The sequence below is a fragment of the Zootermopsis nevadensis genome, unplaced genomic scaffold (assembly GCF_977971745.1).
Source record: "Zootermopsis nevadensis isolate Lab colony 2312 unplaced genomic scaffold, Znev_1.0 Znev_ptg000008l, whole genome shotgun sequence".
In the NCBI taxonomy this organism is placed as follows: domain Eukaryota; kingdom Metazoa; phylum Arthropoda; class Insecta; order Blattodea; family Termopsidae; genus Zootermopsis; species Zootermopsis nevadensis.
This window is the reverse complement of record NW_028259140.1, coordinates 17,697,506-17,714,718: the sequence shown is the minus strand read 5'-3', so window position 1 is coordinate 17,714,718 and position 17,213 is coordinate 17,697,506. Positions and strand designations below refer to the sequence as shown.

General features: G+C 42.0%; 1 protein-coding gene and 1 long non-coding RNA gene across 1 annotated transcript; one reads left to right on the top strand and one right to left on the bottom strand.

Moving 5' to 3' along the window:
* The window catches only part of LOC147874559 (uncharacterized), a 385,344-nt gene that overhangs the window by 8,053 nt on the left and 360,078 nt on the right, over positions 1 to 17,213 (bottom strand).
* On the top strand, positions 1,461 to 13,584 carry LOC147874560 (kelch-like protein 10). The gene is made up of 10 exons (XM_087345334.1): positions 1,461 to 1,621; positions 3,925 to 4,115; positions 5,333 to 5,584; positions 6,920 to 7,199; positions 8,683 to 8,919; positions 9,375 to 9,547; positions 9,837 to 10,006; positions 10,570 to 10,728; positions 11,568 to 11,760; positions 13,265 to 13,584. The coding sequence occupies exons 2-10, from the start codon at positions 3,928 to 3,930 to the stop codon at positions 13,461 to 13,463; spliced, it is 1,851 nt and encodes a 616-aa protein (XP_087201460.1). The 5' UTR covers positions 1,461 to 1,621; positions 3,925 to 3,927; the 3' UTR covers positions 13,464 to 13,584.

The following is a 17,213-nucleotide window of genomic DNA, read 5'->3' as shown; positions in this document are numbered from 1 at the left end:
CAAGTGTGAAATCTTCATATTAACTGCTGGCGTCACATTGAGGGAACGTCAATTCTGTTTCTCGGAATTAAAATCGAAGAAGGTCAGTGTTCGTGATCCTACTTTAATAAAAGCGCCGGAAAAACTTTTTGATGGATCCGAGACAAGATTTATTTAGACTGGACACATTTGAAATTTCGATAAAGAAGTTTTACTTGGCGCTAGTAGAAAGTTGGGGATGAGTGAGGTTTTCCGAGCTTTTCCTCAGTCATAAGGCAAATACAAGGAGGACGGCCCGCCACTCCCAAATCATTAAGACCTTCAGCTGACGTGAGCGACTTATGGGTTCAAATTCCAGACGACTCTCCAACCAAAATCCTTTCCAAGAAGGACGAGTTGACTCACGCGAAAATTCTCATCAGCAGCAGCAACAGACCGTCAAGGCTTCCGCCACGACCAAACCCTCGTTTTAGTTATGAGGCTCATTTACCATTTCCAACAAAGCGTTTCTTACGCAGGAATGGTGTTTTCTTAAGAGAGACTCGGGTCTGTGACCTTAGATCCTGTAACTTCCTCTCCGAAAGGAAAGAATTTTGCCTTGGCGTCGTTCTCTTAACGCGGTTGCGTTCCTGTCAACAGAAGCCATTCTTCTTGTCAGGAGTCGAGGCCCCCGTTTCCGTAATCTCCTCTTCGAAGCAGAGAAACTCTGATCCTGGCGTCGTTGTTCTATCTCGCTTAGTTTCGGAGTTAAAGTGACCTCCCTAGCCGGAAATCGAACTCAGGACACTTCCCTCAGAGTTCCGACCTTCCTGTGTTCTCTCATTTGTCTTGAGGAATAATTACGCCAGGTTTCATCTTCACGGGCCACAAGCGAACGAGTAAACAAATGTCAACCCTCAATTTCGAGTCTACCCATGGCCGGTAGACTCTGCGGTATTTACTAAGGGGAAATACGACGGGTCCTTACAAATTCAACTTCTGGGTCTCAGACGCTTTTCGGGCTTGTGACCTTAGTCAATTAAATCATTTCCCAGGATCAAGAACAGAATTCGCCTTAGCGCCATTCGTCCCTAGTGGTCGCTATCCGAACGACAGAAAACATCTTCCCCGGGATTCGCACGAAGGAAAGATCTTCTTTGGCTCAGCGCCCGGCCACCTCAAAAATCATCTTTAAAATTAATCAATTACACTGAAACCGGGCCTTATTTTTAAATAAGGACAATGAAATTGCAATCTTCTCATTATTTTTAAACGTGTTCTCTTCTTATAGTCAAAGAACTTAGAATTAATTATTGAAAGTAACCAAATTATAAGTTAGAGTAATTTTTCCTTCAACTACCAACAATATGTAAATATGGATCGACAACAATGGTTATGTTACCTAAGAAACTAATTGTTGTGTCATCTGTTTACTCGGCATTGTTGCATTAGTATACATTGCCGTCAACAATCCTCTTTCGTCATTGCGGAAAGAGCTCAGCTGTGAGTCGGTTGTAAAAAAGTGCGTCGTAGAGTAGACAATTTTGTGCTGTTAAAATCCTTTTAGAACATCACAAGTTCTTTTCTTATATAGGAATTATTAAGAAATCTGTGATGTTTGCCAGTGGACGTCGTGGTCTCTTACAACTGAACAAAGTTTGAGGTAAGGGATACCTGTTTATTATTAATGTTCATCACATTTAATGTTTTCGTCTGCATTTGTGAACTCGTGTAAGAGAATTAAACTTTTTTAACACAATTTCAAGTAACATTAGATTGACTGATGTTTGTTCACGGCAACATTTATAATAAAATAATATTCCGGTAGGCAATTAATTTTTTAAAGGAATAAAACGTGTTTCGTATCCCAGAATCTTAATAAAAATATGTCGATGCTAAGAAGTGGGGTTTGTATTCTGAACAATAATTCTAAAACTTTTCATCTCTTGATACATCGACATTATTAAAGCGTTTTAGGGAACTCTGAAGAAATTTTATTTCGGTTTTAAAAGCCTAATTATCGACGAATCTCCCTCTCATTATCAGCAGGTTAAATCCGGGGAATGATTGCTATTATCGAGTGCAAAGAATTTATGGGTGCAAAACGTGGTCTTTAACTTTGAGGGAGGAACATAGACTGAGGGTCTCTGACAAGGAAGATGTTTGGACCCAAAACGGGAGTGGCACAGATAATAGAGAAAAGTGAATGACGAGCTCCTCACCCGATGTTGTTAGGGGGTGAGCAGGGGAGGGGTGTTTACAAGTTATTGGGGAGACCTCGGCGTAGATGGGAGGATAACATTAATATGGGCCTTACGGAGATGGGACTCGATGGAGCGAACTGGATGCAAGTGACTCGGGATAGACCCCGGTGGCGGGATTTTGTGAACATGGTGATGAGCCTTCTGGTTCAGCAAAGAAAGTGGGCTGTTCTTTGACGAGCCGAGTGCCAATCGACTTTTCATAGAATGTCTTGTACATTGCAGTGTTTGAGTGGCGTGATTTGGGCATGCGTTAGAACAAATTAGAGCTTTTGTGACTGTTCCCAACTGTAATTCTCGCGTTCATTTGATAATTTTAAATGACGTATTGCGCTCGTGGTTTATATAAATGTGTAACTTAGGCAGGAAAGTCCTTAATCATGTAAGCTCTTAAGCACTTTTAGTTCTACAGAGAGAGAAGAACTCGAAAATGTTATGCTTATGAAAAGGGGTAACCTTCTTTTTCCAAAATTTATTTCTTAACTGTCTGGTTCTGTTTCAAAGGTCACGCAATTTCTATGGCAAAATTTTTCCTAAATTTTTAAAATCAGTTCATCAGAGCAGAGGCATCTAAGACTTTATGGATTACACTGATGTTTTTATACGTAATGTCTACGTAGTTTACATATAAGAAGATGAAATAACTTAATATTGTCTAAATCAGTCACATCTTCAGGGTGATTAAACCAAGAAGTGTGAGATGGGCTGGGCATGTGGAGTGCATGGATGGGACAAAAGGTGTGCACCGGTTATTGGTTGGGAATCCTGAGGAGAAGAGGTCGCTGGGGAGACCAAGACGTAGATGGGAGGATAATTTCAGGCGAGATCTATGGGCGACAGGAGTTGAAGGAGACTGAGTTTTGTTGGCCCAGGACAGGGTCCGGTGGAGGGCTTTGGTTAATTCGGTGATGAACCTTCGGGTTCGGTAAGCCATCTGATTGGTTGGGTCAACTATTTGGGAAGCCTGAGGGGAAGAGACCTCTGGGGAGACCTAGACGTAGATGGGAGGATAATCTCAGGCGGGATCTATGGGAGATAGGAGTTGAAGGAGACTGGATTTTGCTGGCCCAGGACAGGGTCCGGTGGAGGGCTTTGGTTAATTCGGTGATGAACCTTCGGGTTCGGTAAGCCATCTAAGTAGTTTGTTAGATTAGTCACATTTAGAGCTTTGTCATTTTGTATTGAATCTCAACAGGCATTTCTATATAAAAGAAACAAACTCAGCTTGAGAATCTAACAGTAGCCCAGGTAATCTAATATCTCGCCTTTATGAAACATGAAGTTTCATGTCAGTGTATACAAGACCCCGCCTCTAAGCCACATACTCAAGCAGATGAAGTCAATTCACACATTCATTCTTCACCTCTAATATCCATTTTAATATTATCCCAGCAACTCATAGGACTCTCAAGTGACCTTTTCCTTTCAGGTCTACCGATTAAACAGTTGCACTTCTTGTCTCTGTCATGTGTTCTACAAGCCCAGCCCATCTAATCACCCCTGATCTGACAACCTACAATTTATTAATTAGTGAAGAGATCTATAAAGCTCCATATTACGCAATTTTCGCCATTCCTTTGTCAGTAATTCTCTCGCAGGATCGGATATCCTTCTCAGTATCGTGTTCCCTCTCAGTCACTCCCTGTTGATGTGCACACGCGTCAGTCTGAAGAAAAACCTGTAACAGCGATCGAATGTTTTTCAGGAGATGGAGGTTAAGCGAGAAAGCGGCTGTCCTGAGCAAGATGGCGTCAGGTGCACGTGCACCAAAGCATTGGTCCGACTGAATAAACTAAGAGAGAGGAACCTCTTGTGTGACGCGGTGCTGAGGTCGGAGGACGGCGGCGTCTTTCGAGTCCACAGAGTGATTCTGTCGATGCGTAGCGAATATTTCAGGTTTGTTTATTTACTGACGTGGTTAATTAACACGTGAAGTAAGGACATGATAAACGTCAATTCCTATGTGAAATGTTTTATCCCCTTCGTTGCAGAAAGCTGTATTTTTATACGGCTGATTGTCTTTTGTTATTTGTTCATTGTCATGAAATCTCACGGCGCCGTAGAAACTGAGTGGCATTTCAGACGTACTTACTGCCTTCTTTCCTTGATGATGGAGGCAGTAGGTACCTCTGAAACGTCCGATAATTTCTACGAGACAACATCCCAGAAGACTTACGTGCTTTTTGTACTAATTTTTAAGTGCGGTTGTACCGAGGTGACAGTCAATCGATCTGGAGGGAGAAATGGAATCCATTTCAAAAACGTCTTGCTTTTAATACATAAAGGCGACCGACAAAGTCCAGAAGAAAGTTGGTAATGCCCAGAACATTGAAAGCTGCTGTGTGTTGCTCTATCTGAAGTATAATAAACTATAACAAAGATCTTCGCGAGATATGTTTCATTGATACTAGAAACTCGATCTATAATTTATGCATACGTTAATCTGCTTGTGTTTTAAATAAAGTTGCGGCGAGTTCTTGAAATGAGGAATGAATTTTAACCACGAGCCATTGCTTCTGTTTCCCAAAAGACGCTGTGCCCCTTTTTCAGTTTTCCGACAATCAAATCTTTCCGTTTGTCTTGCAATGCAAATCCCTTAATTTGTAATAGGAAATTCTTTCCTGGTTGGTGATCACTTCTTAAAGGCCGCGAAGAAACATTGGCTTGTTGTCGGTTAAATTGTTTTGACAGAGCAAATAGATTTCATATTACGAACTGCTCAATCAGTGGAATGTGCAGCCCGCGATGTATGTTGAAATATTTGCGTTGGCTTTAAAATTTCTGTAGGAGTTGTCATAACCTCAGACATCTCTTGAAGGCATCAAGGTTATCTAAGAAACGAGGTGGCCATTCCATAGTTCAAATGCTCGCTGCTTGCTTTCCGATTTTTAGGTTAAATTCTTTTAAACCTTCGTCCGCTTTTGAACCTCTCGCAGTTAATCCGGTCCCATTCGTACTCATTCTGGGAGTTTTTTAATTATTCTGGTAACAAAAATTCATTCACCACATTGACAAAAGATACTTTAATTTGGCTACGTGAGTCATAGAAACTTAAACTTTATGCGCATGATTTGTAATTTTCTGTTCGCCGTTTCTCCAAATCGACGTTTCAGGACTCTCTTCACGACATCACTGCACACCATTGAGGTGACTGATGTTCTCCTCCACGGAGTCAGCTCGGAGGAGATGACCCAGATACTAGATTATGTTTATTCTCGCGAGTTGGACATCCGCTACGACAATGCGTGTCGGCTGCTCGAGACGGCTGACTACTTGAGGGTACCAGGAGTTATCGAACTCTGCTGCGACTTCCTCGAGGACGCGATGGACGTCGACAACTGTATCGACATCTTGCAGTTCGCAAGGTAATCGATGTTCATTTGTCATTTGCTGTGACGCCAGCCTTCGCCGCTGGAGCGAATCAGCTTTACCCAAGAGAGCAGCCGAGTGCCGGGTCGGAGATTAAAGCCTCTGATTGAGGATTGGGCAAATTATTATGCGTTGGCATTTTGTTATTAACGTCCCTGTAATTTAAATATTCTGATTTAACTGCGTATGTTTTGATCGTCATTATGACCAGCAGATGAATAATTTCACCATGTGGAACATTAATCTCGACCTATTGCAGGGTCATAATTAAATTTGTCTTCCTCTCGAAATCCTTTTCTCTTTCTTTCTTTCTTTCTCTGCGGAATTCCTTGCTTCTTACATAATCCTCCCAACACCAAAATCAACATTCAGTCCCACATCCTTCTGCGTACAGCAAAACCTCTGTTAACCGAGCCTCGATTATCTGATTCCCGCATTAAGCGACAGATCGGTTGGGATTGGATTCCACCGGGGAGAGTGTTTAAATCGAAGTCCACGCGGTACAGTTCACTGATCTAACTTCACACCCAGATTTAGCTGATTATTATGAACACTTCAAGATATTTAGAGAATTGGTTATTATCGAGCAAAGACGAAGACGCTGGGTCCCATAGACGCTGAACCTTCTTGTTAAGGACAACGTAGCAAGCAAATCAACTGACATCGGCAGAATCACACCGGAACCTCCAGTTCATGCGATGGACAGAATGACTGATAAATTCACTGTTTTAAAACAGGGACTCCCTCGAACAGCGCTCACGAGTGACTTTCGCCGTCGGCTTGTGCGTGCGACTCGCCCGCATCATTCGCTAGCGACTAAAATCTTTATCGAGTCTCAACTTATTTGTTCAATTCCGTGTCCACGTTCCCCTTCGCCCCGCTCGTCAGACACGTGGTTCCCCCCCATTTAGCCCGGTTACACGAGGTTTCACGGGATTAACACACGCAGTTACCGAAACGTCGTTTCGCCAAGGTTACGGCCAGAATTAAAAATTCTACACTCCTCATCTCACTGCCTTCTTCACTTGCGTACGCCATGCCCTTGTTTCAACCTGTAACCTTATCACGAGGACGAGCGGGCATTGCCTGGGAACCTTCAGAGCCGAAAACTTTCTATTTTGCCCCGGTTAAACGGAGCGTCTCTCAGCGTTGCCTCTCCACGTGTCTGCTCTCAGTCTCGCTCATTCGGGCTTCAAGGGCTAAGGTAAAAACTTCAGGCGAAATACTGTGGTGTTTTAGAACTTCAGAATCCCGTTATTGCTTCAGTATTTCAATGTGTCAGAGTCCGAAGGAGAAAGATTCTGAGTCGGCTCTTACCCTCGCTGTTGCAGGTCTCACTTCTGCGCCTACCTCGAGTCTCACGCTCGTAGCTTCGTTCAACGCAACTTCGTGGAAGTGTCTCAGAAGAGAGAAGAACTTTTGGAACTGCCTGTAGAGGAGCTGCAAGCGATAATTGAGTCCGATGAACTGAACGTGAATGACGAGAGAGTTGTGTGGGAGTGCATTCTCCGGTGGATCAACCACGACCCGGACAACAGGAAAGGCCACATCGCGGACCTTTTGAAGGGCGTCAGACTGGGACGACTTGACGCAAAGTTTTTCAAGGAGGAGGTCAGTATGCCCCTGAAATCGTGGATGTTTACTGGAAGTAAATCCCGCATTTTCAATTCCATATTCACACGTGTTCGTAACCAATTAATGCAAATCGGGAGCCTTTTTCTTCGTCACGTGTAAGCCCGTCTGTCTGTCTGTCCGCAGTTCCAGCTCGTTCATTAGATTTAATACTGATACGTTTTAACGGAATCTCTTGACATATTCCAATTCTGGTTAAAATGTTACAATGACATCGTGAAAATTGTACAATGTTTTGAATTCCTTATTCCGCGCAAAATTTCCTGCGTAAGAAATCCCCAGATTCCCTTAGTTGCCATGGTTACAATAACGTCCTTTTATGCAGAAATGTGGTTGCAGATAATAATCGTCTTTTATTCATCGTCTGTGCCACAAACTTTGATTGAAGTCTCAGCTTATTTTAATTCAACTACAGAATTCCACCGTCAACTACATTCAAACGTCCACTCAGCTCGAACAGGAAAATCCTCCAACTGATAAATCACGTCTTCTAATGCAGCGTTCTACTTAACCAAAGATCCTACTGCCTTAAGAAGCGGGTCTTAGCTGCTATAACAATTTCACGCATCTCAGACGATGAGCACTTAGCGTGAAAATCTTCAGCTGATTGACCACATAGGGACAACAAATATCGGAAAAGTCAAGCAAGAAGCCTTCGTTCTACCTCTGAGAATAAATTACCCCAGGGGCTTCAAACTCACAGACAGATTTAACATTCTAATATTTTAAACGTAATCTCACGAAGCAGCCATATTCCTTCTTCCATTTAACCATGCGCTTTAACTCGATAGGGAAAAAAGTTTCTATCCAAGGTCAAATGCCTTGTAATTTCAGCCACTCGCCTCTTACGAATATTCGTGAAACAATCGCACGGATTCATGAAAATGTTAACTGCGTCAAATGTCTTTACAACTTATCATTTCTATCTACTACTTTTGGAGATCCACCTGATGATGACCAATTAAGGTCGAAACATGCAATGGCTCTTAATAGAATCGAGCCCATGATCACACGCTGTTGTGTTGACGGACCTTCCACCCCAACCATCAACATGCAGAAGGTTGCCTCCCTTGACACTCGAAACAACCAATTGTCATAATTTTCTTTGGATGCTACGTAATTTTGACGATTAATTAAAATTATCGAATCAAAAAGAATGTGGTGATCGCACGGGAGAGACGAGAAATAAATTACAATTTACAACCCTTACTGAAGTATTTAACTTTCGGTTGAAACACATTTCAATATTTTTCTCTAAGGTCGATTTAACCTAGATTTTGCTTCTCTCCTCAACCTGTGCATTTGTTAAGAGCGTCGTTACAAAAACCAAAAAAACATTTTCCTGTATATGTCACAGTCTATTTCGGTGATTTCAGAACAAAATTATGTGTGAATTTCTTGTCTCCTCTGCATGACATCCCTTCCTAAACGTTCATAAGGTCCACTTTCAACTGTTCAACAGGTGTCAAAACACCCGTACGTAATGGAAAACGAGGCGTGTAGTCTCATGATCTCGGAGACGCTCAAATTCCTGGACGACGTGGAAAGGTTGACGAAGGAAGACAAGGACTTCGTGACACCAAGGATTGCCTACCCGCGAATCCCACAGGACATTCTGTTTGCTATTGGTGGGAGTTGCAACGGAGACCCTACAGATGTGATCGAAGCTTACGACGCACGAGCAGACCGGTGGAGTGTGGTGAGTTGCACGCATTCCTACTCTTACCGCGCCTTGTTAAATGACGCCTCTGGGAAACTAGTTTTCCTTATTTTACCAAGTAATTGTTTATTTAAGCTTAATCATGGACGTACTGCCTCCATCTCTGCGTCGATAAAACCCAAAACACCAACATCTGTCCTTTCCAAAGTACGAACCTGAAATGTCAGCTGTTGATCAGAAATTAATTCTACGTTTGTCTGTCGAACTTGACGAGAGCTTCTCCTCGGGTCTTCCTGTTTCCACCTTCGCTCCAAGTTAATTTCTCACGGTCTTTGTTGAGTGCCTCCCTCCACGGTGTAGCAATTTCGGTCCTCTGTTGGGGGTTGTACCTCTGCTCCGGTGGGTGGTCGCCTGAACTCTAATGTAATGAATTCACATCAGTAGACCGAATGACCCAAAGAAACATAAGAACATAACCTATCCTTCCTGTGCAGGTGGAGGGGGTCGACTCGATCGGTCCGCGAGCCAGCCATGGCATGGCAGTGGTCGGTTTCGACATTTACGTCATCGGAGGTTTTAACGGCAGGGATTCAATAACCTCATGTTTCTGCTTCAACGCTGCTACGAAGACATGCCGCGAGGTGGCGCCTATGCTTATTAAAAACAGGTAAGATGCAGCTTGGTAACTGATTAAGTCCTTGGAACAGAGTCCTTCTTCAAAAGCTGATAGTCGCTGTCTTAGTCAAGATATAAATGTGGGCAGTGGATGTAAAATTGTACCACTCACATACAGGAGGACATTTGCGACAATTTTGGTTTTAAGAATGCGATTTGCTTGTTAATTCGTCTGAATTAAGATTTAACAATGACGAGCGAACAATTGCGTTCTGCGAGAGGAAATGCATCTCCATCAGAAATAAATGAGCATAGCAGAGCGTGTACTTTTATCGTTTCAGATTCAGTTTAAGTGTGGCAGTTCTGCGAGGTTCAGTGTACGGCATGGGCGGTCAATTTGTTTATAAGATTCACAGATCGGCTGAAAGATACGACCCCAAGACGAATCATTGGTCTTTCATCGCTCCCATGAACACACGGCGAATCGATGCAAGTGCGGCTGCACTGAATGGTACGTAAATCCTTTGAAACAGAAATTTGTGAGTTAATGCAGAAGGCGAGGCGTCTGTCTGTCTGTCCGCGTGTGAGAACGCAAGAATGTTGAAGGAATCGCGGGATTTGAGGTTCTCACGGTGTCTAGTACGAAGATGGCTGTCGTTTGACTACTACCGACGTTTCAGACGAACCTTATGCCTTCATCTTCAAAGTTTCCTCCTCGCTCTTGACCTTAGTTTCCCTCATTCCATCGTCCCATATTCTTTCAATATCCCTTTCTTTTATCCGTGCTACGGACTTCGTTATTTCACAGACTGCAACGGCTTGAAGTTCCGAGTGCGTGATGGTTTCTTCTGCTCTCGTAAGCTGTCCCTGTGCGTCGTCTTCTGCATTTTTAGTGTACACTAGGAGTGAATGCAAACAACCATCAAACTATCAAACTGGCTATCATATAACACATATAATGCAGTTTCTGTGACTCGAAGGGGGACATTAATAGATTTACATATTTAAGTAGGGATTGTCCCATGTCTGTGCTCTGCATGGATCACTTTAATTATAGCTAATTTGTTTTTACAGACAAAATATACGTCGCTGGTGGAAGAGATGCTGAGAATTTCCTAAACTCGGTGGAAGTTTATGACCCGGACACCAACCGATGGACGTTCGTCGCACCGATGCATTCTGAACGTTACGATCTTTCTTGCGTCGCCTTCCACGGCTGTCTGTACGCCCTGGGTGAGAACTCTGGACATTCTGAGTGATGCTGCTCTGTCCTTCTTACAGAACTTTCTATTGTGAAATGTGTTGTAACTAACTAACTAACTAACATTGTATAATCTCTTGTGGCATTTCAACTAACGTATGCCCTATTTTTCACAGAGTCCCAGTTTCAAAGGTAAATATTTTGTTCTTGTAGCAGGGAAATTTCAGCTTGCCGCGCTGTTATCCCCAAAAAGCCGATGGTTTAAAGCAGTCCCTTCGCAGTCTTTGCTTTTCGTCACTTCTTTGTGTAACGCCATCTTGTGTTGATATTTAAAGCTACTTTCGCGCGCAGTTTCATGAAGTAGACAACAGATGTCAGGCGCAATTTCCTGATGCTACAAGTACGAAAATAATATTTTAGCTATTTCATCCTTAATTTCGGTCCTGCTACTAATATTAATACTGCAAAAGGGAATCAGTTTTCTTCGTTGTATTTTATTCGTTCCGTTCACGGATTTACAAATTTTAAGAGCGTAAAGTCGGTTGGGTAAGACGGACGGAGTGTGAAGCATCGAAGATACGAGAAATACAAACATCTTGAAAGTTATGATTGGTAATGTTGAAGAGAAGATACCACTTGTGATACATAGTCTTAAAAGGAAGGATAATATTAAAATGTTTTATTGAACTAGAGTAAGTGGGAACAGACAGACAGGCTCTTGTGAATAAGGTAATGGCTCCAGAAAGGCCAAACATTTCGTGGCCATTTGACAGAGTAATGAATATGAAGAAGGGCCCCGCTGAATGGGGTTAGGAAAAGTTCCCTTTGGCAGCTTTTCTTTATATCCTGTGACCTGTTACTGTGTGCGCAGGAGGATGGAACGAGACACCATCCGAGCTCAGTACCGAAAAGTACGACCCTGCAGAAGACACGTGGACAGAGATCCCTGCCATGAACTTCTATTCATATTACTTACACGCAGAAGTGATGGACGATACGATCTTCGTCATCAATGATTATTGTAACCAGGACGTCGCATGGTTCAATGACAAGGAAAATCGATGGTTTGTTTCTTTGTTTCTTTGTTTGATTGTTCAGGGCTGTATAATCAAAAAACTGTAACTTTCGAAAAGCACTAGGAAGTGAATCATTTCCGGTAAGGATTTCTGCGATCTTGTGGATGCAGCGTCTTATAGTGACCGACGTTTCAGAGGTTCTTACTGCTTACTCAGAGCCTCGAATAAGCGCGCGAAAACTGGATGGTTAAGGGTGTAGAATGAAAGGAGGCGGGGCGACGTTGCGGTCAAGCTGATTGGTTAAATCAGAGGGCTAATGACTAGGCAATGCTAATCAGACGTAAGCTGTGACTGCATTAATAAGAGGCTCTTTGATCAGTGGCACTCTCTCGGGCAGGAGGTGTCTGGCCTTCAGCACATCAGCATCGCCATAGTCTTCGCCTTTCATCAAAGTCTTAGGCCAGTTTCAGGTTTAACGACGCCTGTCAGTCTCATGTTCCCACTTCTGACGGAAGTTTGTTTGAAAATGGCTGTTCCTTGGCGTGTTTGACCACGCAGTCTCCTGCCATCTGTTGACGGATTGAGTAAGCAGCTCCAAAAACATCTCAAAGACAAATTTATTCATACCTTTTTTGTGCAAAAGCCAGAATTCACACAGAAATTCATTTTATTATGGTTTTTGTCTGTCTTACGTCTAGCAGAACCTCTCCGGAACTATTTTTGGTGGGACAAAATGTTTTTGAAAATATTTTGCTAAAAGAGGGAAATATTGTCATGGGCGCGTGTCTCAAACAAGACACGCTTATCTCTCCAAAGAGAGCGTGTGATTAAATTTATTATTCTGACCGAAGTTAATGGCTTAATGAAGTTTACCAAACGTCGCTAGCCAGAACACAAGTCATTTCACAGCATTTTAAAATAGTGGTAACCTCTCCCTCCACTCTGATTGTAATAAAATGTATTACGTTATGATAGAAATATGGCCGGTGTTCTGTGTGCATCTGAGCAAAAGAAAGATCACGTGGGAACTGTTCTGAAATATTGTGAGGCAATCGTGCATTGAATTCCGATTGGGGGAATTTATGTTAAGGTTGTCAGGAAACAAAATACAAGCAACGACATTTCGGTGGAAGCTGTGCCCTTAGCTTCAAGCAGTTTCCCATTCAACCCAAAGACAGAGCCAACCCATCAGACGTGGACATTTTTAGGGCAAAACATTTTACGACTCGCAAAGATAATTATTTTATACTTATTCTAGACCCAAATCTCTGATATTTATAACCCCAAAAGTAAAATTATATATATTTTTAAGAAAATGGATAATTTCTTTACATAATTGCACTGACATTCAAATTACATTTTTTTTTAATTTATATTACTAAATTATTTATTGTAGAAGAGGCTTTCCTTCGTGAGTTACATCATCGCATGTTGAGCTACATATTTTCTGTAACTGTGTCCGCGAAATGTGGTAAAAATTGTCTTGAGTGTAGATAACACTGATGGATGATGGAAGATTGTTTGTTTTCACTTTCAATATCTCAAATTGCAGGCAAAAGACTGCAGACATGAATGTTCGTAGACACTGGATGTCGACTTGTGTCGTCAAGGACTTACCGAATGCAGGCGATTACTCCTACAAACACAGAGACAAACTGATGGAGGAGAATCGTAAAAAAAGGAGGAGAAGAAGAAACGCTAAAAAGAAGGAGGCTAAACGTAAAAGAATGTTAGATTGGGAAAATCAGTAATTTGCAGTCGATTACAACCCCGACGAACACATTAATGTTAATTACTTTCCTTACGAAAATAATGTAGAAATTTTAATTGATGTAGGAGCTACAAATAAATAAAAAGAGAAATATTGTTTGCAGGAAAGAAGGAAAAATTATTTCGCCTCGTTGTTTTCTGCTCAAGAAGTCTTTTTGAAATTAATTATTTTAAAGACGTCTAATTTTATCTAAAATATTACCATTCATCAACACACAGCAGTTTCACCTTGCGTCTTGTATTAAATGAATCCACTTGTGGCGACATGTTTCGAGTTACGAAACCGTCTTCATGGTATTAGGGGAAGATTCATGAACATCGTTTACAAGAACGTCATTACAAAGGCAACAGACTGTGAATTTTGTATCGATTTCTGATCTACGTGTCATATTTAAAAAAAGTTGCAAATGTACGTTTGGCTGAGTTGCCCCAATATACCGGGTAATTGTGTCATGTGCCTGAGGAAGAACCAACTGTATTCGTTTAGCCATGAGGTCGAGCTCGGACTACAACCGCCCATCAAGGACGAAGCAATGTCAACTGTCCTTTCGAAAAATCCACCAAGAAGTTCAAAACTTCTTTCAACTGGCCATTGAAGGATTTCACCCCTGGGAGGTCGGACTCCTATTAATTGAGTTTATGCAAAAGTAGGCATAAGTGACCTAGAGTCACCACGCGATGTAAACTGTAACAGTTGGCCTCGGGTATCGAACCGACCAATCAGAGAAAAGTTATTTTGACTTGAATTTAAAATATTCCACCAATCACAAATCTATGCGGGAAGTCCAACCAATGATGTTACAAAATCTCAGATTTCGGAATGAGTGGGGGAAATTAATATATTTCAGACGCAGACTTCTTTTGAGAGGAATCGGCAGTTGTTGCAAGTTGAAACGGTATCACGGACTCATCGGTGAATTACATTAACTTAACATGATGATGGAAACAGAGTTAGTCTCCGAAACATTTGTCTTTGACGCTGCTAGTCGCCTACTCTACGTGGCGCAAAAACCAGGAACACGGCCGTGGACCTTTTAGTGGTCAGAGTCTGAACGCAATGCAAGGAATAAAGGGTCATTCCTACTGACCTGTTCTATGTGAACCGTGGACCACATGACAACGGTTTATGAAGATGGCCGACAGTCATTGAAATCCTCTTGCAAAATGCACGAGATGGTGTACAGGATTTGAAAGTAGTGTGGAAATATTTTCGCTTGTGAGAAAGTCGTCCTTTTAATCCTCTGACGGTAGACGCGGAATGAGCTCATCGCAAAATGCGGAGCTGCACAGCGCAGAACAGATAAAAGGCGAAAATGTCGTCAGCGGGATTCGAACCAATGATCCCAGTGTCTGATGACCCTTCTACACCGCAAATATGAGCGTTGGCTTCATAAATCTTGTTACAAACAAACACAAAAAATCAAATGTTACAACTTCGTTTATAAATAAATCTTAAATGTAGTGACGAGTATACTCGTCAACATTTAAATTTTAAATCCAACGTTTACAGCGTCGTTCTGCTCGCATGACAACGGCGATACTTCGGGAAAGAAATTTCTGCTACAGGAGTTGGAATAAAAGGGATGATTTGCCCAAGGGCCAAAAACAGATGGCTCTGTCTCCATTCTTCCCCTCCTTCCAGTCCTTGGCTGTAATAACGCGGGTTGGGGTGGAGGCGTGGGGGGTTGTACCGATATATTGCGACTCCTCGGTGTGTGTTGCTATTGGGAGGTTTCGGTTGTCGAATGCCAGAACGCAGATCCGTGGAAAAGCCAAACATCGAACGAGAGGTAAGATCACAATTATTATTGTGTTCCCTCTTGTTTCAGCTCCATGTTTCTTCTCCGTACATTTTATTCGTTCGCCGTTGTCTGTCTCTGTTTTCCAATGACACGATTCGAATTCCAAAAAAAAGTTACACAAATAGAAAAGTTACTTTATTAGAAAAGGCATCGCGTTCGCCCCACATTTCTGACTACGGTTTACGCCGAGCTCATAAGGAAGTCGGCGTCCGCTGAATTTCCAAGATGATATACAAAGTATATAAGTAACGCCTCCGTCAATCCGGAATGTGAATCTATGAGAGTCCTTAAAGAGCCTCGAAAGCTTGAAATGTTGAATGAAAAATATGGGAAACCTAATATACCTTAGGAGCTTTGACAGTAAGGATAAGAGAAAAGTGTACAAGCCCATACATAGAAACTGGTTTATTGTACAATACAAACTTCTACAATCACGTACAGTTTATGGCTACTGATCGATTCCTTCTGTAGACTGAATGTGCTGATAGACTCCCCAAAATTCACACAAAACAGATCTATCGTGTATTTTACAACTTTAAATAACTTTGGAGGTCTAGCAATTCAAACATGATGAGCAACTTAATTGTCAGCCAACCAACAGGAAGAAATGGGGTTCTTGAGCACAAATTTTAGTGTTGGGATTTCTGCTGCAAGTGCAGGTCCCACATCACCTCACACAGTCTCTTCAGACAAAGGAAGGAATTGCGTAAAAGTCATGCAAAGACAATAGCTTGGTCAGGGTGTGAGAATGCTGAGCCCAGGACATCATGTAAGCTCCTACAGCCTGTTCTGAAATAAATGTGACTCCTTGGGGCAAAATAAATACTCATACCAACATAAAAAAAAACAAATGCCCAACACGTGACTAACAGGAATGTGTCTTCCCCCAAATTCCTAATTTTTCAACCAAATGAAACTTTACAATATGTGGATAGCCTTTACCATACAAAGTCATGATACATCGTATTACTACAAAATCAGATAGTCTGATTTTTGTATCACACAACCAAGATACAACGCTGTGTTGTAAGTCGATACATCCGCCTTTTCAATTGATCTCTTGTCGGCTTACGGGTTTTTACACCAAGCCAGAGGCCATTTAATATCTTCTTGGCTTACGGGGTTTTATACCGCGCCAGAGGCCATGAACACTCATTCAGAATCATTCTCTTGGGTTTCAGTAGCGAAATAGTAAACCAAATATAATAATTTCAGATTTAGATAAAGTCACAATATTAATACATCTCCAAAACCCTAATTATGGCCAAAATTCGGCTTGCACTGACTGACAGCTCCTGGTCAACATTCTCACTTATGTGAACACACTTTTCCTTTGTCATAAACAACTTTCTTTAAATGGCGTTGATTTAACTGGAAGGCTAAGTGACAAATAAAATTAGTATATACAGGGTGACCAAAAAGTCAAGCAACGTGTTCCTGGTACATGGTCTTAAAATAAAAAACATTGAAATCAGAAAACAAAAACAGTTATATTATGTGTCAGAAATATCCACTGTGCTCAGCGATTCACTCTTTAAATGTCTGAAAAAGCCAGTTAAGTGCAACTTTGTTATAGAAACGGTTCATCATACAATATTCTCGATTTCTCTGGAACAGGTGAATCAGAAAATGTATCATTCTGAAAAGTTAAGTTGAAGCGAGATGCCATATGGTGTTTGATGACAAACTCGTTACACTTGAGATGTGACCTCAGTCAACATAGAATTACTCTACGTCATAAGGGGGGTTCACACGGAGTCGTGGACAGGGCGAGAACACGACCAAGAGCACCGGAGGTCGTGCTCACTACCGAGTGGGAACTAGTGGTCGTTGCACAGTTGGTAGTATACGACCTTGAAGACAGTGGTCGTAACCACTCCGGCATGTTGGAGTGATCAGGACCGAGTCAGTCGTGTGCCATTTTCGAAC

Bases quoted from the DNA above. Each gene is read 5' to 3' on its own strand.
- LOC147874560 (XM_087345334.1), top strand. From the start codon at position 3,928: ATGGAGGTTAAGCGAGAAAGCGGCTGTCCTGAGCAAGATGGCGTCAGG. The intron at 8,920-9,374 runs GTGAGTTGCACG...CTTCCTGTGCAG, and splicing joins GAGCAGACCGGTGGAGTGTG to GTGGAGGGGGTCGACTCGAT. The intron at 9,548-9,836 runs GTAAGATGCAGC...TTATCGTTTCAG, and splicing joins CCTATGCTTATTAAAAACAG to ATTCAGTTTAAGTGTGGCAG.